This window comes from Cetorhinus maximus, chromosome 1 (genome assembly GCF_964194155.1).
Source record: "Cetorhinus maximus chromosome 1, sCetMax3.hap1.1, whole genome shotgun sequence".
Classification (NCBI taxonomy): domain Eukaryota; kingdom Metazoa; phylum Chordata; class Chondrichthyes; order Lamniformes; family Cetorhinidae; genus Cetorhinus; species Cetorhinus maximus.
The window spans coordinates 217822015-217846974 of NC_135879.1; the positions used below are offsets into that span (position 1 = coordinate 217822015).

Here is a 24960-nt window from a genome sequence, read left to right on the forward strand (position 1 = left end):
ATGAATCTTGGCTGAGGCCTGCTGTGGAGTTGGGAACCTTTTAACAGGAAAGTTTAAATGCCTTGCCAACTTCAAGTGTCGGTGATAATCGGGCTTTGTCCTTAAAAGTAAGTGAGCATTAAATTGACCAACATTATGTAAGTGTTCCAGAGTACTTTATCCAGTGAATAAAATCCTCTTATGCCTCTAACAGTATTGGGAATCTGATTTAAATGGGTCACTTAGACACTGTGGTTTGAGTTTTACTTTGATTTAAAGTCCAGAGATCTATTGGAACTTTGAAAAGAAAACTGAAAAGATACCAGACTTTTTGACTGAAACTCCATAGAGCTTTTGAAAAAAAGTAGCAGATGGTCAGGTAACTTCAAAGACTGTATTGAGCTCTGTAGGATTTGTTTAGTCAGCTGTGCAATGTAATCTCATTATGAATTCGTGTCTTAATTCCATCTCTAATGAATTTAGCTCAGCATGGGCTGTTGAGGCAGCTGTGAAGAGGACTGTGTGCTTTCTTTTATTGACAGTTTTATGAGCAGATAATAGGATTAAATGTGTTAAAGAGGTTTTTGAATAGCTGTTTGTTTACTTTGACAGATGAAAAACATTCTCTCAATCTCAAGTGTTTATTAAAGAGGTGTTTCGCTAACATTATTTGAATGACAGTCATATGAACTTCTAAGAGGAGCTTCTAAGATGGGTAATTTTTTTCAAATGGAGTTTGAATGACTGTTTTTTATTTCCTGAAAATGTCAAAGACTTCCCAGTATCATTATGTGGCTCATGAGTTCTGTACATAGTGGATTCTGGATGAGGGGATATGAAGGAGCATGGAGGATGCATGGGGCATGGAGGAGGCATGTTGGAGTGGGTGGGGACTGAGGGATAGGAGATCTCACAGCCATGTAGAAACTGGGCCAATGTCCCAGGAGTGGAGGCAGGCCTTCTAACCTGCCAGCCTTTTTTAAAAGGTGTAAAACTTCTAAGTGTTGATCTTCAAAGAGACTTGGGTATGCTCATGAAGAAATGTTTTTTCATTCATTTACAGGATGTGGGTATTGCTGGCTAGGCCAGCATTCATTGCCCAGCAAGCAATTAGGAAGGCTAATGACATGGCCTTTATTGCAAGGGAACTGGTGTACAAGAATAAAGAAGTCTTGCTCCAATTGTACAGGATTTTGGTGAGATTGCTGCGGATCTGGAATGCTGTGTGCAGCTTTCACCCCCACACTTGCACTGGAGGTTCAAAGGTTCACTAAATTGGTCCCTGGGTTGAGGGGGTTGTCTTATGATGAGAGACTGAGCAAATTGGACTTACATTCTTTGGAGTTTAGAAGACTGAGAGGTGATCTCATTGAAGCCTATAAAATCCTGAGGGGTTTTATAGGGTAGACGCTGAGAGATTGTTTCTGCTGGTCGGAGAACCTAAAATGCAGGGGCACAGTTTCAGGATAAGGGGTCAATCATTTAGGAGTGAGGTGAGGAGAAAATACTTCACTCAAAGGGTTTTGAATCTTTGGAATTCTCTACTCCAGAGGGTTGTGGATGCTCCATCGTTGAATATATTTAAGGCTGGAATAGACAGATCTTTGGTCTCTCAGGGAATTAAGGGATATGGGGAGTGGCAGGAAAATGGAGTTGAAGTCCAGGATCAGGCATCATCGTATTGAATGGTGGAGAGGCTCAATGGGCCGTGTGGTCTACTCCTGCTCCTATTTCTTGTGTTCTTGTGGCCTCAGCATTTGTCCCCCTCCGTTCCCACCTCAGGCCTGCATCAGTAGGCAGCGGCCACAACTGCAGCCCAACCCTAACTCTGGAAAGCAAAAATTCCAGGTGAATGGGTGGAACATCAGAAGTTGGGAACGCAACATCAGGAAGTGGCCAGACTAGCGCTGCTTCCTGGCTCGAGGTTGAAGATCCTGCCCTTAATGTCGTCTATTCATTTGAAGTATGTTGTTTACAAACTTGTTATTTTCTTGACTGCTGATATTGGGTTATTGCATCTGCAGACACAATTGCAATATTTTGATGTTTTTTTTAATTAGTCTGGCTATTCTTTGAGGGGAAAAAATACCGCCACAAATCAGTCAGTGAAGAAAATGACAAAAATATGTTTGGTAACTACTTTGCAAATTTTTCCATGACCACTGTGTAAGTGTCAGAACTGTGACTTTAAACAATTGAAGGTATCTCTTTGATTCGATAAATATCTGCGTGTGTGTGTGTGTGTGTGTGTGTGGGCGCATATAAAGTTTGCTCTCTCCACTACTCTGTGGTCTTTAATCTACCCTTGATAGTAAATTCGGAAAGTATTACATGAATACCACAAAACAGTGACTAGTTCACAGCACGTAACCTGCAAATATAAGTGTCCGTGCACTCAAAGCCATTACATTAAAATGATAGAATTAATATGTATAATTAGGGTGCATGAATGCATATTGTAGACAGGAATGGTGGGGGTTTGATTTGGCAAACAAAGCAAAATACAGCAGATGCAAAAAAGCTGAAATAAAATTTTTAAAAAGCTGGAAACACTCAGCAGGGCGGGCGACATCAATGAAGTGAGATGGAATGTTTCCAGCATTTTTTTGTTTTTATTGATGATTAGGGTCTGCACGAAAATCATGAGCCTTTATTCTAGTAAACCACTGGCTCCCACCATGTGACTGCATTATCTTCATGTACAACATAGGACATCTGACCACAGGGAGGTTGAAGGCTTCAGTTCTTGCATAGGACCAACTGCTGACCAAGGTGGGCAAGACATTGTGCCCACAGGCAAGCAAAGAATGTTGGAGGATAGTTTATCCTTGGCTGCTCTGGATCTCTAATCGTAAATCAGCTTGAGCAATAGTTTTAGAAGCTTGGAGCCAGATATGTCTGCCTTGCAAACTAAGAATAAGTATGTGACTTGGGAAAAGGTAAAAACGGACATAGAGAATGAGAAGTTCAATGATCACACCCACCTAGAACTCTGAATGCTACAGAACAAATGGTAATTTGTTAGTACGCATTTTTTTATTGATCATTCAAGAATTGCAATCAGCTTTAAAACCACAGTCATAAAGGAAAAATTCCACTTAATTGTCCAATAAACCAGTGTCATGAAAGAAGATATTTTATACTTTATCAGCATGTATCAGGCACTTCCTGTTGCTCTGTCACATGTTTTGCAAGTCCTGGATAGAGAAACAACGGACAATGTAAAGCAGCTCCATCACCATCTGTGAAGAGAAAAGACGAGATATCAGTTAATTTATGAATCTGTGCTGCCAGTGGGGAGTTCCAAACACCAGTCGTTAATATTAGGAAAGTGAGAATAGGTTGCTTACAATGTAATGAACACTGTTAGCAAAGCACATTTATAAACCTATTCCTAATGTTTCTGTTGATTCTTGATCAGAGGACATGCTGTAGTTTTAATGACCAGCACCGGGGGAAGAAGTACCATATTTTAGTGCCATTTAAAAGGTTTAAGAATCAATGTTTAAAGAAGCTAACTTTATATACAAGCTTTTAAATGATCCAACTTGAACATTGCAACTGTTGTAATTGTGGTGCATTTCATAGCTAGACATTTCAGAACTGAGCAATGATAAATTGAGCAAGTGTTTTTTATTGACCTAAATACATTGGAAGTTTAATTTATTCATGATACTTGGTTTGACACAACAACTTGTATTAATATAGCATCTTTAACCTGGTAAAACATCTCAAGGTACTTCACTGGAGCATAATCAAACAAAATTGGACAACAAACTACATATGGAAATATTAGGGCAGATGGCCAAATGCTTAGAGGTAGGTTTTAAACAGCGTTGTAAAGGAGAAAAGCGAGGTAGAGATTTTTTGTGGAGGAAATTTCAGAGTTTAGTGCCTGGACAGTTGAAAGCACGGCCACCAATGGAAGAAATTAAAATCTGGAATTCTGAGAAAGGCAATATCAACATGTCAATATCAATATCAACAGTGCAGATATCTCGAAATGTTGCAGGGTTGGAGGTAATGGCTGAAATAAGAAGGGCTGAAGCCACAGAGGGATCTGAAAACAAAGATGATGATTTTAATTTTGAGGCTTTGCTTAACTGGGAGCCAATGTAGGTCAGTGAACAAAGGGGTGACGGGTGACTTGGGTGAGAGATAGATGTGCAGTAATCTTTTGGATGACAAGTTTATGGTAGGTGGGAGTGCTTGGAATTTTCAAGTCTGGAGGTAACAAAGATGGGCTGAGGCAGGGGCAGAGTTGGGTGATGTTATGGAGGTTGAAATAGGCAGTCTTAGTGATGGTACATAGTGATATGTGGTCAGTAACTCATCTCAGGTCACACTCCACAGGTGGCTCACATCAGGGCTGAGATTAACCGATGACTTAGAAATTATGGCCGGAGTTTTTCGGCCCGGTGGGCGTGAGGCGTCATGGTGGGCGGTGCAGGGGGAGGGGGTGACAATATGGCAAAGAGACAAAAAAAATCAGTTTCAAGCTGTCATGAAAGCAGTTTGTGATCATCTGCTCCAACCGTCGGGGGGGGGGGGGGGGGGGGGCGCATTTCCCTCCGCCGCATGTTGGGTACCTAATTTCAATACATTAGCATCTCATTATACACCCTGCTTGCTGGAATCATTCCCCCCACACTGGATCATCTGGGCAATCACGCCGACGTGGTTCACGACTGTACATAAGCGATAAGCACCTGGTGAGCTACTTTGTTCGGGACTTCAAGGTTTGTTTGCCTACCTTGTTTCAGGCAGCACTCAGTCATCAGCACCAGTTTGCAGACAGCACTTTTAGTGGTCTCACAGGCAGGTCTCTACCTTCCAGACCAGCCATAAGGCAGGGGTGGATTTTCAATGGCTGCATGGTTAGGGTTTACATAGAAACATAGAAAATAGGAGCAGAAGTAGGCCATTTGGCCCTTCCAGCCTGCTCCGCCATTCATTATGATCATGGCTGATCATCCAACTCAATAGCCTGCTCCCGCTTTCTCCCCATATCCTTTGACCCCTTTCGCCCCAAGAGCTATATCTAACCCCTTCTTGAAAACATACAATGTTTTGGCCTCAGCTACATTCTGTGGTAGCGAATTCCACAGGCTCACCACTCTCTGGGTGAAGAAATTTCTCCTCATCTCAGTCCTAAAATCTACCCCATATCCTCAGACTGTGACCCCTGGTCCTGGGCTCCCCCACCATTGGGAACATCCTTTCTGCATCTACCCTGTCTAGTCCTGTTAGAATTTTCTAGGTTTCTATGAGATCCCCCCTCATTCTTCTGAACTCCAGCGAAAATAATCCTAACCAACTCAATCTCTCCTCATATGTCAGTCCCGCCATCCCAGGAATCAATCTGGTAAACCTTCACTGCACTCCCTCCATAGCAAGAACATCCTTCTTCAGGTGAGGAGACCAAAACTGCACACACTATTCCAGCTGTGGTCTCACCAAGGCCCTGTATAATTGCAGCAAGACATCCCTGCTCCGTACTCGAATCCTCTCGCTATGAAGGCCAACATACCATTTGCCTTCTTGCTTGGGGAAGGGGGAGAAGTGGCCTCAGGCAAGGAAGAGGCTTCAGGGCAAGGGCTGTACTGGGGTAGGGGGGGTACCCCAAGGTGTGTGTAGGGGGCACATGTTGATCTGTGCAAGTGGCATCAAGATGGTGAGGGCTGATGAGGACAAATGGACATGTGAGGGTGTGTGTGAGAGAGTGACTGGCGATATCCCTTAAGCTGGCAGTGGGTGAGATACCAGTGAATGTGTGATGGTCTTGTGAGTGTGTGAATTTAGAGTGATAAGATGGCTGCCTTACCCGGGTTGAGATTATTCATCAGATGAGATTATTCATCCGTTTTATGCACTGGTTAGCCAATCTCTTGTGTGCAGCATTGGCACTGACCACCTCTGCCACCACCTCCCAAGCAGGAATGGTGAGACTGATGGGCTTCCTGCAGCCAGAGTTGGGGTAGAGGACATCATGGCGGGCCTCCATGACATCCAGAAGGTGTCCCAGGGATGTGTCACTGAACTAGGGGCTAAACTCTTCTTGGCTTTTGAGGCCATGTCTCCACTAGAGCAGCCCTGAGCTGCAAACATTGAGAAGTGTGCACGCGGCTTGTAGGGGTGGCGATGTGTGTGTCAGTTTTACCTCTGACTTTTGAGCGGTTCAAGTCGCTCCCACTCCCTGGGTTCTAGACCTTGGACTTATTTGGGGGTTGTGACAAAGTGCAGCAGACAACTGGTTTTGGAGCAAGAAAAAAAAACTGAGTTGATTGAAGTCACAAATGAACTTATAACATTAGGATTACACTGAGATTATACAGACCTACAAAGTACACTTAGTTAAGAATGGGGAACACACAGCATAACGAGGGAAAAACACGGTACTAATCCCCTTACCCTTGTCCCACCCCCAAAACCTAACTAAATTGAACTAGGAGAGGTCAGGGATCATGTTCACCAACCAGGGTTCCTTGACGGTTCGAAATCCAGCCAGGTAAGCTGGTTGCAGTTTTGAGGTACGCTCTTTGTGTCCTCTGGGGCCTGCCATCCCCACGTGGTCCTAGTCTGTGGAATCTGCAAAGATTCTTCAGTTGGGTGGAGGGCACGGTTGTGGGTGGTCGATCTTCGTGGAGGGCTGCAGTTGCGGCCTTGTTGTCTTCAGTTGAGCCTGTCACTCCATGCCCTCGCCGTGATGTTGCCTGCGGGCCTGCAAACCTCCAGATCTCCTTCCTCCGCTTGGCTCAGCTCCCTGTTTAAACTCTGCAAACTGCTTCCACCTGCTCACTGCCCTGTGTCAGCTTTCAAAACTGCTCACCCTTCTGTGTCCCTGCCCAAAACTGCTCACTTCAGATCTCCTGGCCCAGTTATACTGCTTTTTCAGAATTTCTTATCTCAATCCAAATCAAGGCTAGTTCTTTGTTTGATTTTGGTGGGCTTCCCCAGGTGATTGTTGTCTCGTTTTTAATGGGCTCGCATGATGTTTATCATTGTCTGCCTGCCCCCATAACTAGTTTTGAACTGAAAGCCATTGTACATGTGGAGTATTGATGGCTTTGCATAATTGCATTGATTGTGGTCTTCCTGCCCTCGTAGTTAGTAGCGATTATTTATGCAAGATTTTGATGGGCTTTAGTTTCGTGTTGATTGTTTTAAGGGGAAGAATGCGTATTCTGTCTCCTCTCATCGTCTGGTTTCGGGTAAAAGTCCAAAAGTCATATCCTTGTTGATGATATGAAAAATGTGGGAATTTTGAGAATCCTTCAGGCTGCAGTTTAAGTATGGTGCCCTGTGTGAGGAAGCGGCAAGGTAACATCGTGGTGGACAAATCAGAGGCCATCCTGTAATCTGGGATGATTCCGTCCTATACTTGTAACTTACTCTTGTCATTTGGTAATTTTATTGCTCTTGAACGAAAATGAGAAATTTTGGTTAACTTAGTTAACTGAATTGTACAGGTATCTTTTGAAGGATTTACTGTGCCTTCTTTACGTATCCTGCCGTGTTTTGAAAATAAGTTGTTGGGCTAAAGGATCTTCCATAGATCACAGAATATTGCCACTTCAGATTTATCCTATGTATGGCAGAGGTAGTCAGGTCCATTGGCTTCCATTTAATTCTGCACACCCTACCCACACAATCAACTGAAGCAATTTTTCTTTCTTTAAAAAACCCTGCAAACCTCTCAGCATTTTTTTATTCTTCATAGATGTGAGCTCGGCTGTCATTTATTATGCATCTCAGGTTGATCTGAGGTTTGATACAAATGAGTGACTTGCTAGGCCACTTCAGAGCGCGTGTAAGAGTTAACCACAATGGTGTGAGCCTGGAGGAACACACAGACCAGACTGAATAAGAATGGCAGGCCTCCTTATGCAACTGAATCAGTTGGGTTTCCAACAACAATCTATTGGGCTTTCAGATTCTCAGAATAAGGAATAGACCATTTAAGACTGAGATGAGGAGGAATGTCTTCACTCAAAGGGTGGTGAATCTTTGGAATTCTCTACCTCGGAGGGCTGTGGAATTTCAATCATTGAGCGTATTCAAGATAGAAATTGATAGATTTCTTGGTACTAGTGACATCAAGAGAAGAGTGTCCTGCAGTCAGCATCACGGTGAAGCAGTCTGGGAAGAGTGTCCTGCAGTCAGCATCACGGTGAAGCAGTCTGGCAAGAGTGTCCTGCAGTCAGCATCGCGGTGAAGCAGTCTAGTAAGAGTGTCCTGCAGTCAGTTCTTGTTGAAAACAACAGGAGTGATATCACAAGAGAGCGGTGGAGAGATCAGCACGAGTGCGGGGAAGCTTCAAAAAGTGACGTCACCACAAAGGTGAGTAGTGGGTAAGTGTTATTCTCTGGTTTTTTGTCCAGTTTTTCTCCAGTTTAAATACCATTGTGGTTAACTCTTACACGCTCTCTGAAGTGGCCTAGCAAGTCACTCGTTAGTATCAAACCTCAGATCAACCTGAGATGTGCAATAAATGACAGCCGAGCTCACATCCTATGAAGAATAAAAAAATGCTGAGAGATTTGCAGGGTTATTTAAAGAAAGAAAAATTACTTCAGTTGATTGTGTGGGTAGGGTGTGCAGAATTAAATGGAAGCCAATGGACCTGACTACCTCTGCCATACATAGGATAAATCTGAAGTGGCAATATTCTGTGATCTATGGAAAATCCTTTAGCCCAAGAACTTATTTTCAAAACACAGCAGGATAGAGCATAGATTCAGCTAAGGAAAGGTAAGAGTTCTAGTTTTTAGTTACGTACATAAATAATTTAATGTTTTTTTACTGTATTTAACTTAAAGTAAGGGGTTTTTTTTCAACTAGAGGCATGGCAGGGCAGCTCAGTCCAATGTTATGTACCACCTGCAACATGTGAGAAGTCCTAGACACTCCTTGCACTCTGACCGACCACGTGTGCAGAAAGTGCCACCAGCTGCAGCTACTTGAACTCTGAGTTTCGGAGCTTGAGCGGCAGCTGGAGGCACTGAGGTGCATCTACGAGGCTGAGAAATTCATGGATAGCACGTTTTTAAACGTGGTCACCCCACAGCTTACGGAAGTGCAGACAAAGAGGGAATGGGTAACCATCAGTCAGAAGAAAGCTGCCAGGCAGGTAGCCAGGAAATCCCCAGGGTGCATCTCACTCGTGAACCGTTTTTCAGTGTTGGAAAACGGTGAGAGTGACGGTTCCTCTGGGGAGTGCAGCCACGCCTATGGCACTGAGAGTGGCTGAGCTGCACAGAGGGGGAGGAAAAAGAGGGGAAGGGCAATAGTGGTAGGAGACTCAATAGTAAGGGGAACAGACAGGCGTTTCTGCGGCTGTAGATGTGACTACAGGATGGTATGTTGCCTCCCTGGTGCCAGGGTCAAGGATGTCACTGAACGGCTGCAGGGCATTCTAAAGGGGGAGGGCAAACAGGCAGAGATCATGGTACATATTGGTTCCAGTGACATAGGTAGAAAGAGGGATGAGGTCCTGCAAGCAGAATTTAGGGAGCTAGGAAGCAGATTAAAAAACAGGACCTCAAAGGTAGTAATCTCTGGATTACTTCTGGTGCCACATGCTAGTGAGTATAGAAATAGGAGGTTATTCCAGATGAATGCGTGGCTGAAGAGATGGTGCAGGAGGGAGGGCTTTAGATTTCTGGGACATTGGGATCGTTTCTGGGGGCAGTGGGACCTGTACAAGGCAGACAGGTTGCACCTGAACTGGAATGGGACCAACATCCTTGCGGGGAGGTTTGCTAGTGCTGTTGGGGAGGGTTTAAACTAACTTGGCAGGGGGATGGGATCCTGAGAGGAGGTTCAGCAGGGGGAGCTGCACAGTCAAAATTAGAAGAGAAAGCAAGTGAGTCTGGAAGGCATAGAAATTATGGGCCAGCTAAGGCACAAGGAAGTTTGGCAAGGTTGGATGGTATTTATTTTAATGCAAGGAGCCTGACGAATAAGGCAGATGAGTTGAGGGCACAAATTAACACATGGAAGTATGATGTCATTGCTGTCACATAGACATGGTTGAGAGAGGGGCAGGATTGGCAGCTCAATATTCCAGGATATAGGGTCTTCAGGCAAGACAGGGATGGAGGTAAAAAAGGAGGGGGTATCGCAATATTGATCAAGGAATCAATCACAGCAGTAAGGAGGGATGACATCTTAGAAGGCTCCTCAAATTAAGCCATATGGGTAGAACTGAAAAACAAAAAACGAGCAATCACATTGCTGCGGGTGTACTATAGGCCCCAAAACAGTCAGAGATAATAGAAGAACAGATATGTAGGCAAATTTCAGAGAATTGTAAAAATAATAGGGTAGTAATAGTGGGGGATTTCAACTTCCCCAACATTAACTGGGTTAGTCATAGTGTGATAAGTTTAGAGGGAGCGGAATTGTTAAAATGCATCCAGGAGAGCTTTTTAAGCCAGTACATAGAAGGCCCTACAAGAGAGGGGGCAGTCCTGGACTTAATTTTAGGGAATGAAGCCGGACAAGTGGTAGACGTATCAGTGGGGGAGCATTTTTCAGATAGTGATCATAACTCCGTTAGATTCAAGGTTGTTATGGAAAAGGACAAGGATGGGCCAGAAATCAGAGTTCTAAATTGAGGGAAGGCCGATTTTAATAAGATCAGATATGATTTGGCCAGAGTGGGCTGGGAGCAGCTACCTTTAGGTAAATCTGCATCAGAGCAGTGGGACTCATTCAAGAAGGAAATAGGGAGACTACAGGGCCAACATATTCCAGTAAAGACAAAGGGTGGGACCAACAAATCCAGGGAACTCTGGATTCGACGGAAATACAGGATTGGATAAAGGGAAAAAAGGAGGCTTATGGCAGATACCGAGGGCTCAAAACAACAGAAGCCCTTGAGGAGTATAGAATATGTAGGGGGAGCTTAAAAAGGAAATTAGGAGGGCAAAAAGGGGACATGAAAAAACATTGGCAGGAAAAATAAAGGAAAATCCAAAGTTATTTTACAAGTACATTAAGAGTAAGAGGATAATTAGGGAAAGGACCATAGTGGTAATTTGTGTGTGGAGCCGGAAGACGTAGGTAGGGTTCTAAATTAATACTTTATGTTGGTGTTCACAAGTGAGAGGGATGATGTGGGTATGGAAATCGGGCAGAAGGACTGTGATATAATTAAAGAAATTAGCACAGAAAGGGAGGAGGTTCTAAGTGGTCTGGCAGGCTTGAAAGTAGATAAATCTCCAGGCCCAGATGAAATGTATCCCAGGCTGTTGAGTGAGGCAAGGGAGGAGATAGCAGGGGCGCTGCCGATAATTTTCAATACCTCTCTGGCCACGGGAGAGGTGCCACATGACTGGAGGACAGCCAATGTGGTACCGTTATTCAAGAAGGGAGGAAGGGATAAACCAGGGAACTACAGGCCAGTCAGTCTAAACTCAGTGGTGGGGAAACTATTGGAAGCAATTCTGAGGGACAGAATTAATCTACACTTGAGAGGCAGGGATTAATCAAGGACAGGCAGCATGGTTTAGTTAAGGGGAGGTTATGTCTGACCAATTTGATTGAATTTTTCAAAGAGGTGACCAGGTGTGTAGATGAGGCCAATGCATTTGACGTAGTCTACTTGAACTTCAGCAAGGTTTTTGTTAAGGTCCCGCATGGGAGACTGATAACAAAGGTAAGAGCCCATGGGATCAAAGGCAAATTGGCTGAGTGGCAGGAAGCAGAGGGTGATGGTCGAGGGGTGTTTTTGTGACTGGATCCCTGTGTCCAGTGGGGCTCCACAGGGATCGGTGTTGGGTCCCTTGCTGTTTGTGGTATATATAAACGATTTAGACTTGAATTTAGGAGGGTTGATCAGTAAGTTCGCGGATGACACGAAAATTGGTAGGGTGGTAAATAGTGAGGAGGATAGCCTTAGATTACAGGAGGATAGAGACGGGCTGGTCAGATGGGCTGATCAGTGGCAAATGGAATTTAATCCAGATAAGTGTGAGATGATGCACTTGGGCAGGACAAACAAGAGTACGGGAATACACAACGAATGGTAGGATCCTGGGAAGTACTGAGGACAGAGGGACCTTGGTGTACATGTCCACCAGCCACCTAAGGTAGCGGGACAGGTAGATAAGGTGGTTAAGAAGGCATATGGGATAATTGCCTTTATTAACCGAGGCATAGAATATAAGAGCAGGAAGGTTATGCTGGAACTGTATAAAACGCTGGTTAGGCCACAGCTAGAGTATTGCGTGCAGTTCTGGAATCCGCATTTTAGGAAGCATGTGATTGCACTAGAGAGAGTATGGAAGAGATTTACCAGGATGTTAAAAGCAAAATACTGCGGATGCTGGAAATCTAGAACAAAAACATAAATACCTGGAAAAACTCAGCAGGTCTGACAGCTTCTGCGGAGAGGGATACAGTTGACGTTTCGAGTCCGTATGACCCATCATCAGTTCTGATGAAGAGTCATATGGACTCGAAACGTTAACTGTATCCCTCTCCGCAGATGCTGTCAGACCTGCTGAGTTTTTTCAGGTATTTTTGTTTTTGTTTTACCAGGATGTTGCCTGGGCTGGAGAGTTTTAGTTATGAGGAGAGATTGGATCTAACCCATCTAAATGAGTAAGTCTAGGTAATTACATCTGCTTGTAAACTCCTGAAGTCAGACGGCAATTACGGTTGCCTGTACATTTCTGGATCCAGGTCAGAATAGGTCATCATGTAATGATAACCTTTTTTTAAAGATGGTTTTGCAGGACTTTGAATGGTTTCATGTCTTAGAGAGGTGCCTAAAGCAATAGTTATGAGTCTTGATTCTACTTGCTGGCAGAATTCACACCCACTCTAGAGTTTCCTTCAATTGTATTAAGCTCTCCACTGTAAGAACAGGCTTTATTTTAGGTAGGTATGTGAGAAGACTGTGGCAGATTCTATTGGTTTAGTAAATACTGCTATTTGACCTGTGTGACATTTTAGAGCAAAATTACTGGAAGCATCATAGCCTTTGGTTGTACAGCCACACTGAATAAAACCGAATTGTGGTTACATGAAACATGACTGCAAGATTGAGTCAAAAATAGTGGGTTTCTTCAACATTAACCACTTAGGTCAGTTAAAGTATATTCTGATAATCCCATCCTCTTTCCAAGTCTAAATTATTCTGTATGTTTCTCTATTAAAATACACTGGTGTTGTACTATGAGGCTTGCTTTATGTAACTAAAGGGATGGACAATATAATTTTTTTTATTCATCCACGGGATGTGGGCTTTGCTGGCTGGGCCAATATTTATTGCCCATCCCTACTTGCCCTTGACATGGACACCTATAATCCATCACCTTGAGAAGGTGATGGTGAGCTGCCTTCTTGAACCACTGCAATCCATGTGGTGTAGGTACACCCACAGTGCTGTTAGGAAGGGGGTTCCAGGATTTTGACCCAGCGACAGTGAAGGAATAATACAATGTCTACTATCATTTTTGAGTTTAGAACAAACAAAGAACAAAGAAAAGTACAGCACAGGAACAGGCCCTTCGGCCCTCCAAGCCTGCGCCGATCATATTGCCCGTTAACTAAAACATTTTGCACTTCCGGGGTCCGTATCCCTCTATTCCCATCCTATTCATGTATTTGTCAAGCTGCTTCTTAAACACCACTATCGTACCTGTTTCCACCACCTCCTCTGGCAGCGAATTCCAGACACTCACTACCCTCTGCGTAAAAAACTTGCCCCGCACATCTCCTCTATAGTTTTCTCCTCTCACCTTAAATCTATATCCTCTAATAATTGACTCTTCCACCCTGGGAAAAAGCTTCTGACTATCTACTCTGTCCATGCCACTCATAATTTTGTGAACTTCTATCAAGCCGCCCCTCAATTTCCGACGCTGTAGTGAGAACAATCCGAGCTTCTCCAACCTCTCCTCATAGCTAATAACCTCCAGACCAGGCAGCATCCTGGTAAACCTCCTCTGCACCCTCTCCAACGCCTCCACATCCTTCTGGTAATGTGGTGACCAGAATTGCACACAATATTCCAAGTGTGGCCTAACCAAGGTTCTATACAGCTGCAGCATGACTTCCCAGCTTTTATACTCAATACCTCTGCCAATGAAGGCAAGCATGCCATATGCCTTCCTGACTACCTTATTCACCCTGCATTGCCACTTTCAGTGACCTGTGGACCTGTACACCCAGATCCCTCTGCCCGTCGATGCACTTAAGGGTTCTGTCATTTACTGTGTAATTCCTGCCTGTATTAGACCTTCCAAAATGCATTACCTCGCATTTGTCCGGATTAAACTCCATCTGCCATTTCTCCGCCCAAGTCTCCAACCGATCTATATCCCAATGTATCCTTTGACAATCCTCTTCACTAACTGCAACTCCTCCAACCTTGATGTCATCTGCAAACTTGCTCATTAGCCCAGTTACATTTTCCTCCAAATCATTTATGTATACCACAAACAGCAAAGGTCCCAGCACTGATCCCTGCGGAACTCCACTAGTCACAGCTCTCCATTCAGAAAAGCACCCTTCCACTGCTACCCTCTGTCTTCTATGACCAAGCCAATTCTGTATCCATCCTGCCAGCTCACCTCTGATCCCGTGCGACTTTACCTTCTGTACCAGTCTGCCATGAGGGACCTGTCAAAGGCCTTACTGAAATCCATGTATATAACATCCACTGCCCTTCCATCGTTGATCATCTTTGTCACTTCCTCGAAAAACTCGATCAAGTTAGTGAGACACGACCTCCCCTTCACAAAACCATGTTGCCTCTCACTAATACGCCCATTTGCTTCCAAATGGTAGTAAATCCTGTCACGAAGAATCTTCTCCAATAATTTCCCTACCACTGACGTTAGGCTCACCGGCCTGTAATTTCCTGGATTATCCCTGCTACCCTTCTTAAACAATGGAACAACATTGGCCATTCTCCAGTCCTCTGGGACCTCACCCGTAGCCAGTGAGGATACAAAGATTTCTGTCATGGCCCCAGCAATCTCCTCCCTTGCCTCCCTCAGTACTCTGGGGTAGATCCCATCTGGCCCTGGGGACTTATCCACCTTAATATTCTTCAAGACGCCTAACACCTCTTTTTTGATCTCAACATGATCCAGGCTATCTACACACTGATCCAGGCTATCTACACAAGAGTGGAACAAAGAAGGTATTGTATTCCCTCTGCTTGTTTTGTCCCAATCCTATAACTTAGTCTGCTGAAGGGTCCTTATTCAAAATGTTAAGCAATGTGGAATTTGTTCAGATGCTGCATTTTCGGCATGTTTAATGCATGTAAAATTGATGCACATGGGTTTGGGGGCAGTGTGTTGAGATGGATAGAAAACTGGTTGGCACACAGGAAACAAAGAGTAGGAATAAACAGGTCTTTTTCCAAATGGCAGGCAGTGACTTGTGGGGTACCGCAGGGATCAATGCTGGGACCCCAGCTATTCACAATATATATTAATGATTTAGATGAGGGAACTAAATGTAACATCTCCAAATTTGCAGATGACACAAAGCTGGGTGGGAGGGTGAGCTGTGAGGAGGATGCAGAGATGCTTCAGTGTGATTTGGACAAGCTGAGTGAGTGGGCAAATGCAAGGCAGATGCAGTATAATGTGAATAAATGTGAGGTTATCCACTTTGGTAGCAAAAACAGGAAGGCAGATTATTATCTGAATGGCTATAAGTTGAGAAAGGGGAATGTGCAACGAGACCTGGGTGTCCTCATACACCAGTCACTGAAGGTAAGCATGCAAGTGCAGCAGGCAGTAAAGAAGGCAAATGGTTTGTTGGCCTTCATAGCGAAAGGATTCGAGTACAGGAGCAGGGATGCCTTGATGCAATTATACAGGGCCTTGTTGAGACCACACCTGGAATATTGTGTGCAGTTTTAGTCGCCTCACCTGAGGAAAGATGCTCTTTCTATAGAGTGAGTGCAGCGAAGGTTTACCAGACTGATTCCTGGGGTGGTGGGACTGACATTTGAGGAGAGATTGAGTCAGTTAGGATTATATTTGCTGGAGTTCAGAAGAACAATGGGGGATCTCATAGAAACCTTTAAAATTCTAACAGGACTAGACAGGGTAGATGCAGGAAGGATGTTCCCGATGGTGGGGGAGTCCAGAACCAGGAGTCACAGTCTGAGAATATGGGGTAGACCATTTAGTATTGAGATGAGGAGAAATTTCTTCACCCAGAGAGTGGTGAGCCTGTGGAATTCGCTACCACAGAAAGTAGTTGAGGCCAAAACATTGTATATTTTAAAGATGGAGTTAGATATAGCTCTTGGAGCAAAAGGGATCAAAAGATATGGGGAGAAAGCAGGAGCAGGCTATTGAGTTGGATGATCAGCCATGATCATAATGAATGGCCTACTCCTGCTCCTATTTTCTATGTGTCTATGTTTAATTTTACTTCACATCTCGAGGATTTACAATTTTCCCTTTTATATCATTTGCTATACTCTGCTCAAACACCAGCGATTACATGAATAAATAGTGAGAAACCACGATACCTTGTTTTTTAACACATTTCAGTGACACCTCATTCAAATTGTAATCTCTGCAAACCATTCCTGCTGCACACAATGAGGAAATGTCCGATCAATTTATTAATGGCCTTCAGTGTAATGCCCTAAGCTGACTCCAGCACTCAGTAATTCAGTATAGAACAGAAGTATTTTCAATATCCCTCACTTTATTCATTAGAGAGAATTTTCTGCCTGTCGGGCGGGTGAGCCCGACCCAATCTCCGGCAGGCGGAGAGCCGATCCCCGCCAGAGATGGGGGCCCCACCGCCATTTTACGTGGGCGGGCCTTACGTCGGGCAGGAAGCGCTATGCGCTTCCTGTGTGGGCGGGGGGATTCCCCAAAACCAAGAGTGCGCTCTTTCACGCATGCGCACAAAAGTGCGCACATCTCCCTGAGGCTAAGTACAGCCTCAGGGAGATCGCTTCCACTTTGAAAAAGATTAAAAATAGAAAAAAACAAATCCCTAACATGTCCCCCTCATGTGACATGTTCATAATTTACTAGTGTAAACTTTACTAGTGTAACTTTATTAAACTTTTTAAAACCCTGCACGAAACCTCGTCCGGCCGCTGGATGAGGTTTCATTCTTTCGCTATTTGCCGCCGGGCTCCTGGCCTGCCCGTCAACCTTAAGGTTGGACGGGAAGGTCCTTTAATTGTTTAAATGATCCTGTCAATGGCCTCAATTGGCCATTGACAGGTCGGCGGGCCAGCAGCTGATTTTGCTGTGCCCCCGCCTTCCTGAAAATTTAAGTGGGGCGGGATGACGTTGGGGGTTCCCCCTGACGGCATCCCGCGTCATTTTACGCGTCGGTGAGCGGGGCCCGCCCCCTGCTTGCCGAAGGCAAATTCTGCCCTCTAAGTCTATCTGACCAGTATAAACCAGGTAGCACTGGAGTTAAAATTAAAATGCTCACTTCTTGCTCTTTTTCTGCCTGGTATGATTCGATAAATCTGGTGGTGCAGTCTGCCAGGAGTTAAACCTCCCCCCACCATGATGCACATTTTCAGTCAGGTTTACATGAAGCACTGGAAACTCCAAGAAGAGATTCGCATTACTGTATGATAATGGTAGAAATGATGGATTGCAGGTGTCCATTTTCTTGACCTGTTATGCCACAGTTTCCTAATTGGGCTTAGAAAAAAGAATAGGTGTCTAGGTTTCCCTTTGTATAAGAAAGTTATTTAAAGGGACAATCTGAATCAAATTTTATTCATTTTTATTTATTTATTTTTCTTTTGCCTGACTGAAGAGTATGGCATGAGTTTTGTTTGACAAATTGAGATAATGGGTGTCCCTAGGAAGTCCTTTTTCTTTTTACACAAGTCAGAGGAGGAAGAGCAGAGGAATTCTAGATACAACTAGATTCAGAAAAGGAAGATTGCGCCCACCTGCATATCAAATATACAAAGACATATTTAGCTGGACCCATGAAGGGACAGTATACACATCAATTTAGGTTCACCAGAGAGGCTGTAACTCAAATTTTCCCTATGCTGCAATCCAAATATGCAGCCATATTTTAAAATGGGTATGGTTTTCCCAAAGACTGTTAAGATCACGTCAACCCTAAATTGAAGGCCAACCCCCTCAGTCTCACTCAAGGCTGGCCCAGTGGACATTGGTTTTCAGCTGGAGGATTTTTGTGGCTGATCATGAACTAATGTCAGATGAGCAATCTAACCCTATGAAAGTGGTGATGGACTCAAGAGAATTAATGAAGAGGTAGAATTGGGTATCATCAGCATTTATGTGGAAGCTGACCCTGTGTCATGTATGATATTCAGGGCATCATATAGATGATGAAGGGAAGATAGATCTTTGGGGGACTCAGTGAGAAGAGAAGGTTTCCGGAGATGCCTGGATGTGTTCAGATATGAAGTTGGAACAGCAGTACTATGGAGTTGGACACCAGTGGAGAAGTGAAGGGCCAGAATGTGATGGCTAATGAAAGCAATGAGGGAATACAGCACTGTCATAGATTAGGTGCTCAAGTGTCTGAACTGGGCTTGAACCCATAACATTCTCACTCAAACAAAATTGCTACCATTGAGCTAAGGCTGATATTGAATGCAAGAAAATCAATCAATTGATAGCACAATTAAACAGCAATTGTTCACTCTTTGTTTTGCAGTATGTCCCTTCATTAGCCACTTCTTCACTGTCTATATATAGAGACATTAAAAATGTTACGGACAGGGGGGCAGGGCGATCAGTTCAAACAGTACTAATTTCTCCTCTCATACCATATATCACCCATCCGTAAACAGGAAGGTGTTTTTATTTGTTTCTCTCTTTATAAGCGGTAGCGTATTCCCCAGCAGCTCAGTTTTGGTGCAATCCAATTTTCTATTAATAACCCCACAGCAAACTCGAGATGGGATGAACTCAAAAGTGTTAGTTTATCTACACATACTCAAAACGTGAGAGAGAGTTCGCAACATTTCTCTTGTACTCTTGTAATCAGATGGTAAAGACAGGGATGGGGAAAAGAAAGATTTATAGTACAGAGACCACAGAGAAAAGAAATATTGTTTCACGTGGGTTCCAGGGTCCAGAATCAAAGTCCAATGAGGTATACCTTCGTGGAGGTCTGCAGGTTGAAAACCGATTCTGTTTACTTCACTTTTCCAGTGGTGTTGACTTCACATGATGAGATAAGTACGCAGAGATGAATCAGTCTTGAAGGCGATGGTACAGACTTGCAGCAGAAGCAGGGTAAATGGGGACAGATGTCCAACCTGGGTCAGAGCTCCTTGTCTGTGAGGCTGCTAGACAGATGATAAAAAAGGCAAACTAAGCTATTCAGCCCAACAAGGCAATATTACTTGTTCAACAAGCCAGATGCCTAGGTCATATGACTTTACCTCTCCACGATGTCTTCGACAAAGGATGTTTATCCAATGTTTAAAAATTGGCTTTGTGTTTCAGGCTGATAATATCTAAGCCATTATGGGTAAAAAGGAATGTTGGGAGGCCATTGTCTTTGTAGGCGTTTTGTCTCCATTGGCTAACCTGGGTTATCAAATACAAATGGCCTTCGTTTTTGGGCTGTGCAGTCCCTAGGTGATTGTATGTTTGTATAACAGAAAAGCTTGATACTTTATCAGAAATCTCAAATAGGAATATATGTGTATGTAAAAACAGTTCAAGTTTAACTTTGAATCTTTTTAAGCCTCTAACTTCGAAGCACAAATCCATAGAGGATTTAGGAAAAGTCCTGGGATTATACAAGTTCCATATAACAGATAATTAAACTTGCAAAGCCATCTGAATCTTAGTATGAGTACCTCCAGGATCATCACTAAGGGCTGCATTTTCTGGTTGGCGAGCAGGGGTGGGTCCTGCTCGCCGACGTGTAAAATGAAGCGGGGTGACATCGGGCATGCGTCCCGACATCACCCTGCGGCATTTAGATTGTCAGTTCGGCGGGCGCGCAGCCAAGTCGGCTGCGTGCCCGCCAAACTGGCAACAGCCACTTAAGGCCTTTAAGAAAGTAATTAACCCAATTAATGGACCTGCCCGTCCAACCTTAAGGTTGGCGGGCAGGCGAAGAGACCAGACAGCCTTCAGAAAAAACATGAAGCCTCATCCATGGGTGGGATGAGGTTTCATGAGGGATTTAAAATGTGTATAAAATTTTTAAATAAAAGCAATTGACATGTCCCTGCTCACGTGACAGTGTCACATGAGGGGACATGTCAGGATTTTTTTTTTTCCCTTTCATAAAGTTTTCAAACTTGAGCTGAGCTACCTGAGGCAGCACTTTGCCTCAGGGAGATCTGTGCGCCCTTTCATGTGCATGCACGAAAGAGTGCACTCCCGGCTCAGGGAATTCCCCCCCCCACACCGCCCGCACAGGGAGCACACAGCGCTTCCGGGCGGACGTCACGCTGGACGGGCCTTAATTGGCCCGCCCTTGTAAAATGGCGGCATGCCCCCAATTGGGGGCGCCGATTGGGAATCCGCCCGCCTGCACCCACACAACCTTCCCCAAATACTGGGAAAATACTGCCCTAAGTTTACCTCGTGGGTTGGTACCAATATGCTTCTTGTGACTGGTATCTCAACCTAGTGCCAAATAATTCAAAATGATGTCCAGCCACGTCCTAGTTTTGAAAGATCAAAATCTATGTTTACTGCTAGATCGTTTCCATGAGATTGTGTGAAATTTTCATACTTCTATTACCATTGACTGAAATCCTGGTGACTGTATTAGTGCATCCATACAAACTAGGAGTGGGATTTTCTGGCCCCGCCTACCACCGGGATCATCTGGTCCCGCCGAAAGTCAATGGACTTTTGGCTTGGCCGCCATATCTCCTGCGGTGGGTCCCACCACAATTGGGCTGGAAAATCCCGGCCTAGGTCTAACTGTTGTAAATTTCCCTGACACTTGGATGTCAATAAGGTGATATGTGAGAAAGGAAGAATTACGGCATTTAGATTATTTTCGCTGTTTCACAAGTACATATGAAAAAATTATAAAACAAAATAAAAAGCTGCTGTTAAATCTTTTGACAGATTACAACATCATAGGGCTCTTATTGCCACACATTTGTAGTTACAGAAATACATTTAACCAGAAAGGAAAGCACAAACTTATCTAGCATATATAGCAATGCCAAAAATCCCAAACTGTGCCACAAATGGAAAGATGAGGAAGTGGACATCTGAAATAATTAAGAGGGGTGACCAAATTTCTCAGCAGAGTGAAGTGTTTCGGAAAGGGTTTTAAATGAAGACGAGCAAAAGAAACAAGGGAACGTCTCAAACCCAAACCAGGAATCCAAGACCAATTCTTTTCTGAGCTCAACTGATGTGTCATAGACCAAAAATCAAGTCTGAGAATTTCCTCTTGTGTGTTGTTTAGTACCACACTGAGTGGTCTGGGTGCTCCATCTGAGGATTGGGTATATTTTAGATAAATCTTCACCAAATAAATAGAACATTTGCATTCAGAGGTCAAGATAAAGTTGATATTTGGAACCAAGAACTTATGTTTTCGTAAAGCTTCTCATCCTCTGCACATCCCAAAGCAATTCACAGAGAGTGAATCCTTTCTGTTGAAGTGCAATCACCGTGGGGTAAACATAGCAGCCAGTTTACACATGACAGGATCCCACAGGTAGCGCACGATACATATGGCCTGTTAATTTTATTTTTGTGGTGGAGAGGTGAATACTGGCTGGGACAGTATCAATTCCCTGCTGTTCAAGTGGTGCAGTGGGATCTTTTACATCCACAATAGCAAGCAGGCCAATGCCTCATCTGGAAGTACTGCACTGAATTGTCAACCTGGATTATATGTTTGTGATCTGAGTGGGGTTGCACCTACAGGCTCAAAGGTGAGTGCTACCACAGCCCATGAGTCACCTGATAGGCAGGACAGCGATGTTTCACTAGATTAGTCCCTGGGACGAGAGAGTTGGCCTATGATGAGAGGGTGAGATTGGGCCTATATTCTCTGGAAATTTGGAAGAATGAGAGGTAATCCCATTGAAACATACAAGATTTTGAATGGGCTTGACAGGGTAGACACTGAGATGTTGTTTCCGCCGGCTGGGAAATCCACACGGGGGCACAGACTCAGGAAAAGGGGCCGATCAGGAGAAATTTCTTCACTCAGTGGGTTGTGGATCTTTTGAATTTTCTACCCCAGGGATTTGTGAATGCTCCATCGCTGATTATATTTAAGGATGGGATAGATAATTTTTGGTCTCTCAGGGAATCAAAGGATATGGGGAGTGGGCAGGAAAGTGGAGTTGAAGCGCAAGATCAGCCATGATCATATAAAATGGCGGAGCAGGCTTGATGGACTGTATGGTCTATTCCTGTTCCTATCCCTTGTGTTCTTGTGATTGTTAGTAGCTCCTCGAAGAAAAAGAGGTGCGAGATTTCCAAAACTGCAAGGTGGCTTTGTTTGTTTTGGGGGTCACAGACAGACACAGTTTCAGCGATTTTAAGAATCTTCGTTCACTTTTTAGAATTTTAGAAATAGCCATGAGGATATCTATACATATTTTATAAACATATACAGTGTAAGGTCTTAGTCCGTCACAAAATATAAGACTTCTTTATGGTTGTTTTTTTTCCATTGCTTTATATTTGGAGACAATCTATGTCCTCCAGTTCTTGAGATAGACAAATTATCTTTTCCATTTACCATCAAACTCATAACTTGCAGGCCACCAGAACAGTTGTTTGAGTTGTGAACAGGAAGCTTGTGGCTAGTGCCAACCAGTGTCTCTCTGTTTGTCTATATTAGAGCCATTATTTAAACAGGATGTTGTACAGAGAACTTGAAGTTAAGATTTGAAACAGAAGGAGCAGCATATTTCAGTTTCTGTGAAGTTTTAGTTCTGTCAGATATGAAGATTAGAAGCACCAGTCTTTACAAAAGACTCTTGCTCAACGTTCAACAGATTCTTCTTTTGCCTCATTTGGCTAATGCAGGTAAGAATCTAACTTTTTAAGTTTTTTTAAGTCTTAAATATTATGCATTTAGTTTTTAAATATTTAGTTTCACTAAAAAAATTTGAAAGCATGGGTTAGTAGGGGCGGACCCTGCCTTGCTAACCCTTGTGACTTGCATCTCAAGTGGGCACTGGAAAGCCCTGTGATGTTAAGTACCTGGATATTCTATTTAAGACTGCAAGTTGATAAGCAACTGGCTGAAAGAAATGCAACAGGTACTAGTCAGGGGAGTGATATCAGACTGAGAAGGTCTGCAGAGTGGACTGCCCTATAATGGAAGCTTGGCTTCTACTTTTTCTGATTTTCATTCAAAAAACTTAAGTTAGTCGAGTGTGCAAATGATTTCGCATTAGGAGATAGTGGAATCTGATGAAGCAGTAAGGACATACAGAGAATCTTACTATGTTTGACCATTGCAGAGCAATAATTGACAAAGCAAGTCAAATGCTGAGCTAAGTTGCCACTTCAATAGAGTGTAAATTTGAGACAGTCATGCTACAACTGTGCTGTGCATTGGTCAGGCCACATACGCCATTTAGTTCTGAAAAGGAAACATCTGAGCCCCAGTAATCGTGTGGAAAAGGGCTGAGAGGCTAATCTTTAGAGGCAGAATTTTGAGTTATGAGGGGAAACTTGTACTTTTCATCCTTGAAAGGACGTGAATGAAACAGGACTTTTTAGAAGTTAGGTTATTAATTGAACCTTAAAATGTTAAACCGGAGTATTATTTCAGGTGTGGTAAAAAGTGGGAAAAGACAAGTTTAGGATGGCAAAGACTCTGGAATTATTCAAGAGGCAGTTATGCTCTGATAATGTAACAGTAGGTTTCTATGGTAGAAAACATTAGATAGTCCAAATTGCCTTCCTCTTTGTCTTTGCCTGTATTCTCTTTGTGAAAAAGGAACAACATGCAAGTTAACTAAAGGAAGATACAAAGACAAAGATTCATTAAAATGTAAGTCACTTTGCCTCCATATTTTGGATGTGCATATTACAATTCAGCGAGGCAAATAGTCTAACACAAATTGCGTGTTTTAGCATTTGAATTTATTGTAAGAATTTCCACATAATATTGAAATAATTGCCCCTGTTAAAATATCATAATGGCAACACATGTGAATGTTCCTTGAGGTCATAGGTACTGTATGTTTCACGCAAACATGTAATAAATTTGAAAATGACAAATAACGATAATTCAAACCATGCATGAATCGCATAATAAGCAGACTGATGCAATGGGAAATTTATACATTGAATACACTGACCCAAAGCTATTAGATTCATTGAGAGTTTTTTTTTTAAATTGTGGATGATGAAATATTGTGTTCATGGTCATTTTGTTTTCTGTTTGAACCAATGCCTTTACTGTTGGTTAGCCTGTCTATGCCACAGAATGCTTATAAGATTAAATATTTTTTTTAAAAAAAAGCATCTCCAATCAATAATAGTGAGGTACGAACCTCATGGGGAGCAGCTGAAACTTGAATAAAATTAAAGGACATGACATGAAGACACTGACTTGTTTGTCAATTTGTTTTAGTACCTGGACACCTGAAGACCCAATTTTCACAATGCATTTTTTAAATCCGTTCACGGGATTTGGACATATCGACCAAAGTCAACATTTATTGCCGATCCCTACTCGCCCTGCCTGCAAGCTGCCTTCTTGAATACAACTGAGTAGCTCACTAAAATAAAAGCAAAATACTGCGGATGCAGAAAATCTGAAATGAAAACAGAAAATGATGGAAAAACTCAGCAGGTCTGGCAGGATCTATGGAGAGAGACGCAGAGTTAATGTTTCGAGTCCATATGACTTTTCTGCGGAGCTCTGAAGAAAAGTCATATAGACTTGAAACATTAACTCTGCTTCTCTCTCCACAGATGCTGCCAGACCTGCTGAGATTTTCCAGCATTTTCTGTTTTCATTTGTGTAGCTCACCAGGCCATTTCAAAGGCAGTTAAGGGTCAAGAG

At 43.3% G+C, this 24960-nt stretch overlaps 1 protein-coding gene and 1 long non-coding RNA gene across 2 annotated transcripts in view; one reads left to right on the forward strand and one right to left on the reverse strand.

The window, feature by feature from the left end:
• Positions 1–3023: 3023 nt before the first annotated feature.
• LOC144691794 (uncharacterized) overlaps positions 3024–24960 on the reverse strand; it is a 62035-nt gene continuing 40098 nt past the window's right edge. The window contains exon 3 of the long non-coding RNA XR_013579223.1: positions 3024–3221. This is a non-coding gene — a long non-coding RNA (uncharacterized LOC144691794). The remainder of the gene's footprint in view (positions 3222–24960) is intronic.
• LOC144691740 (uncharacterized) overlaps positions 22838–24960 on the forward strand; it is a 38825-nt gene continuing 36702 nt past the window's right edge. Inside the window, exon 1 of the mRNA XM_078560195.1 lies at positions 22838–22964. Within this exon, the coding sequence (XP_078416321.1) occupies positions 22880–22964 (85 nt within the window). The 5' untranslated portion in view covers positions 22838–22879. The remainder of the gene's footprint in view (positions 22965–24960) is intronic.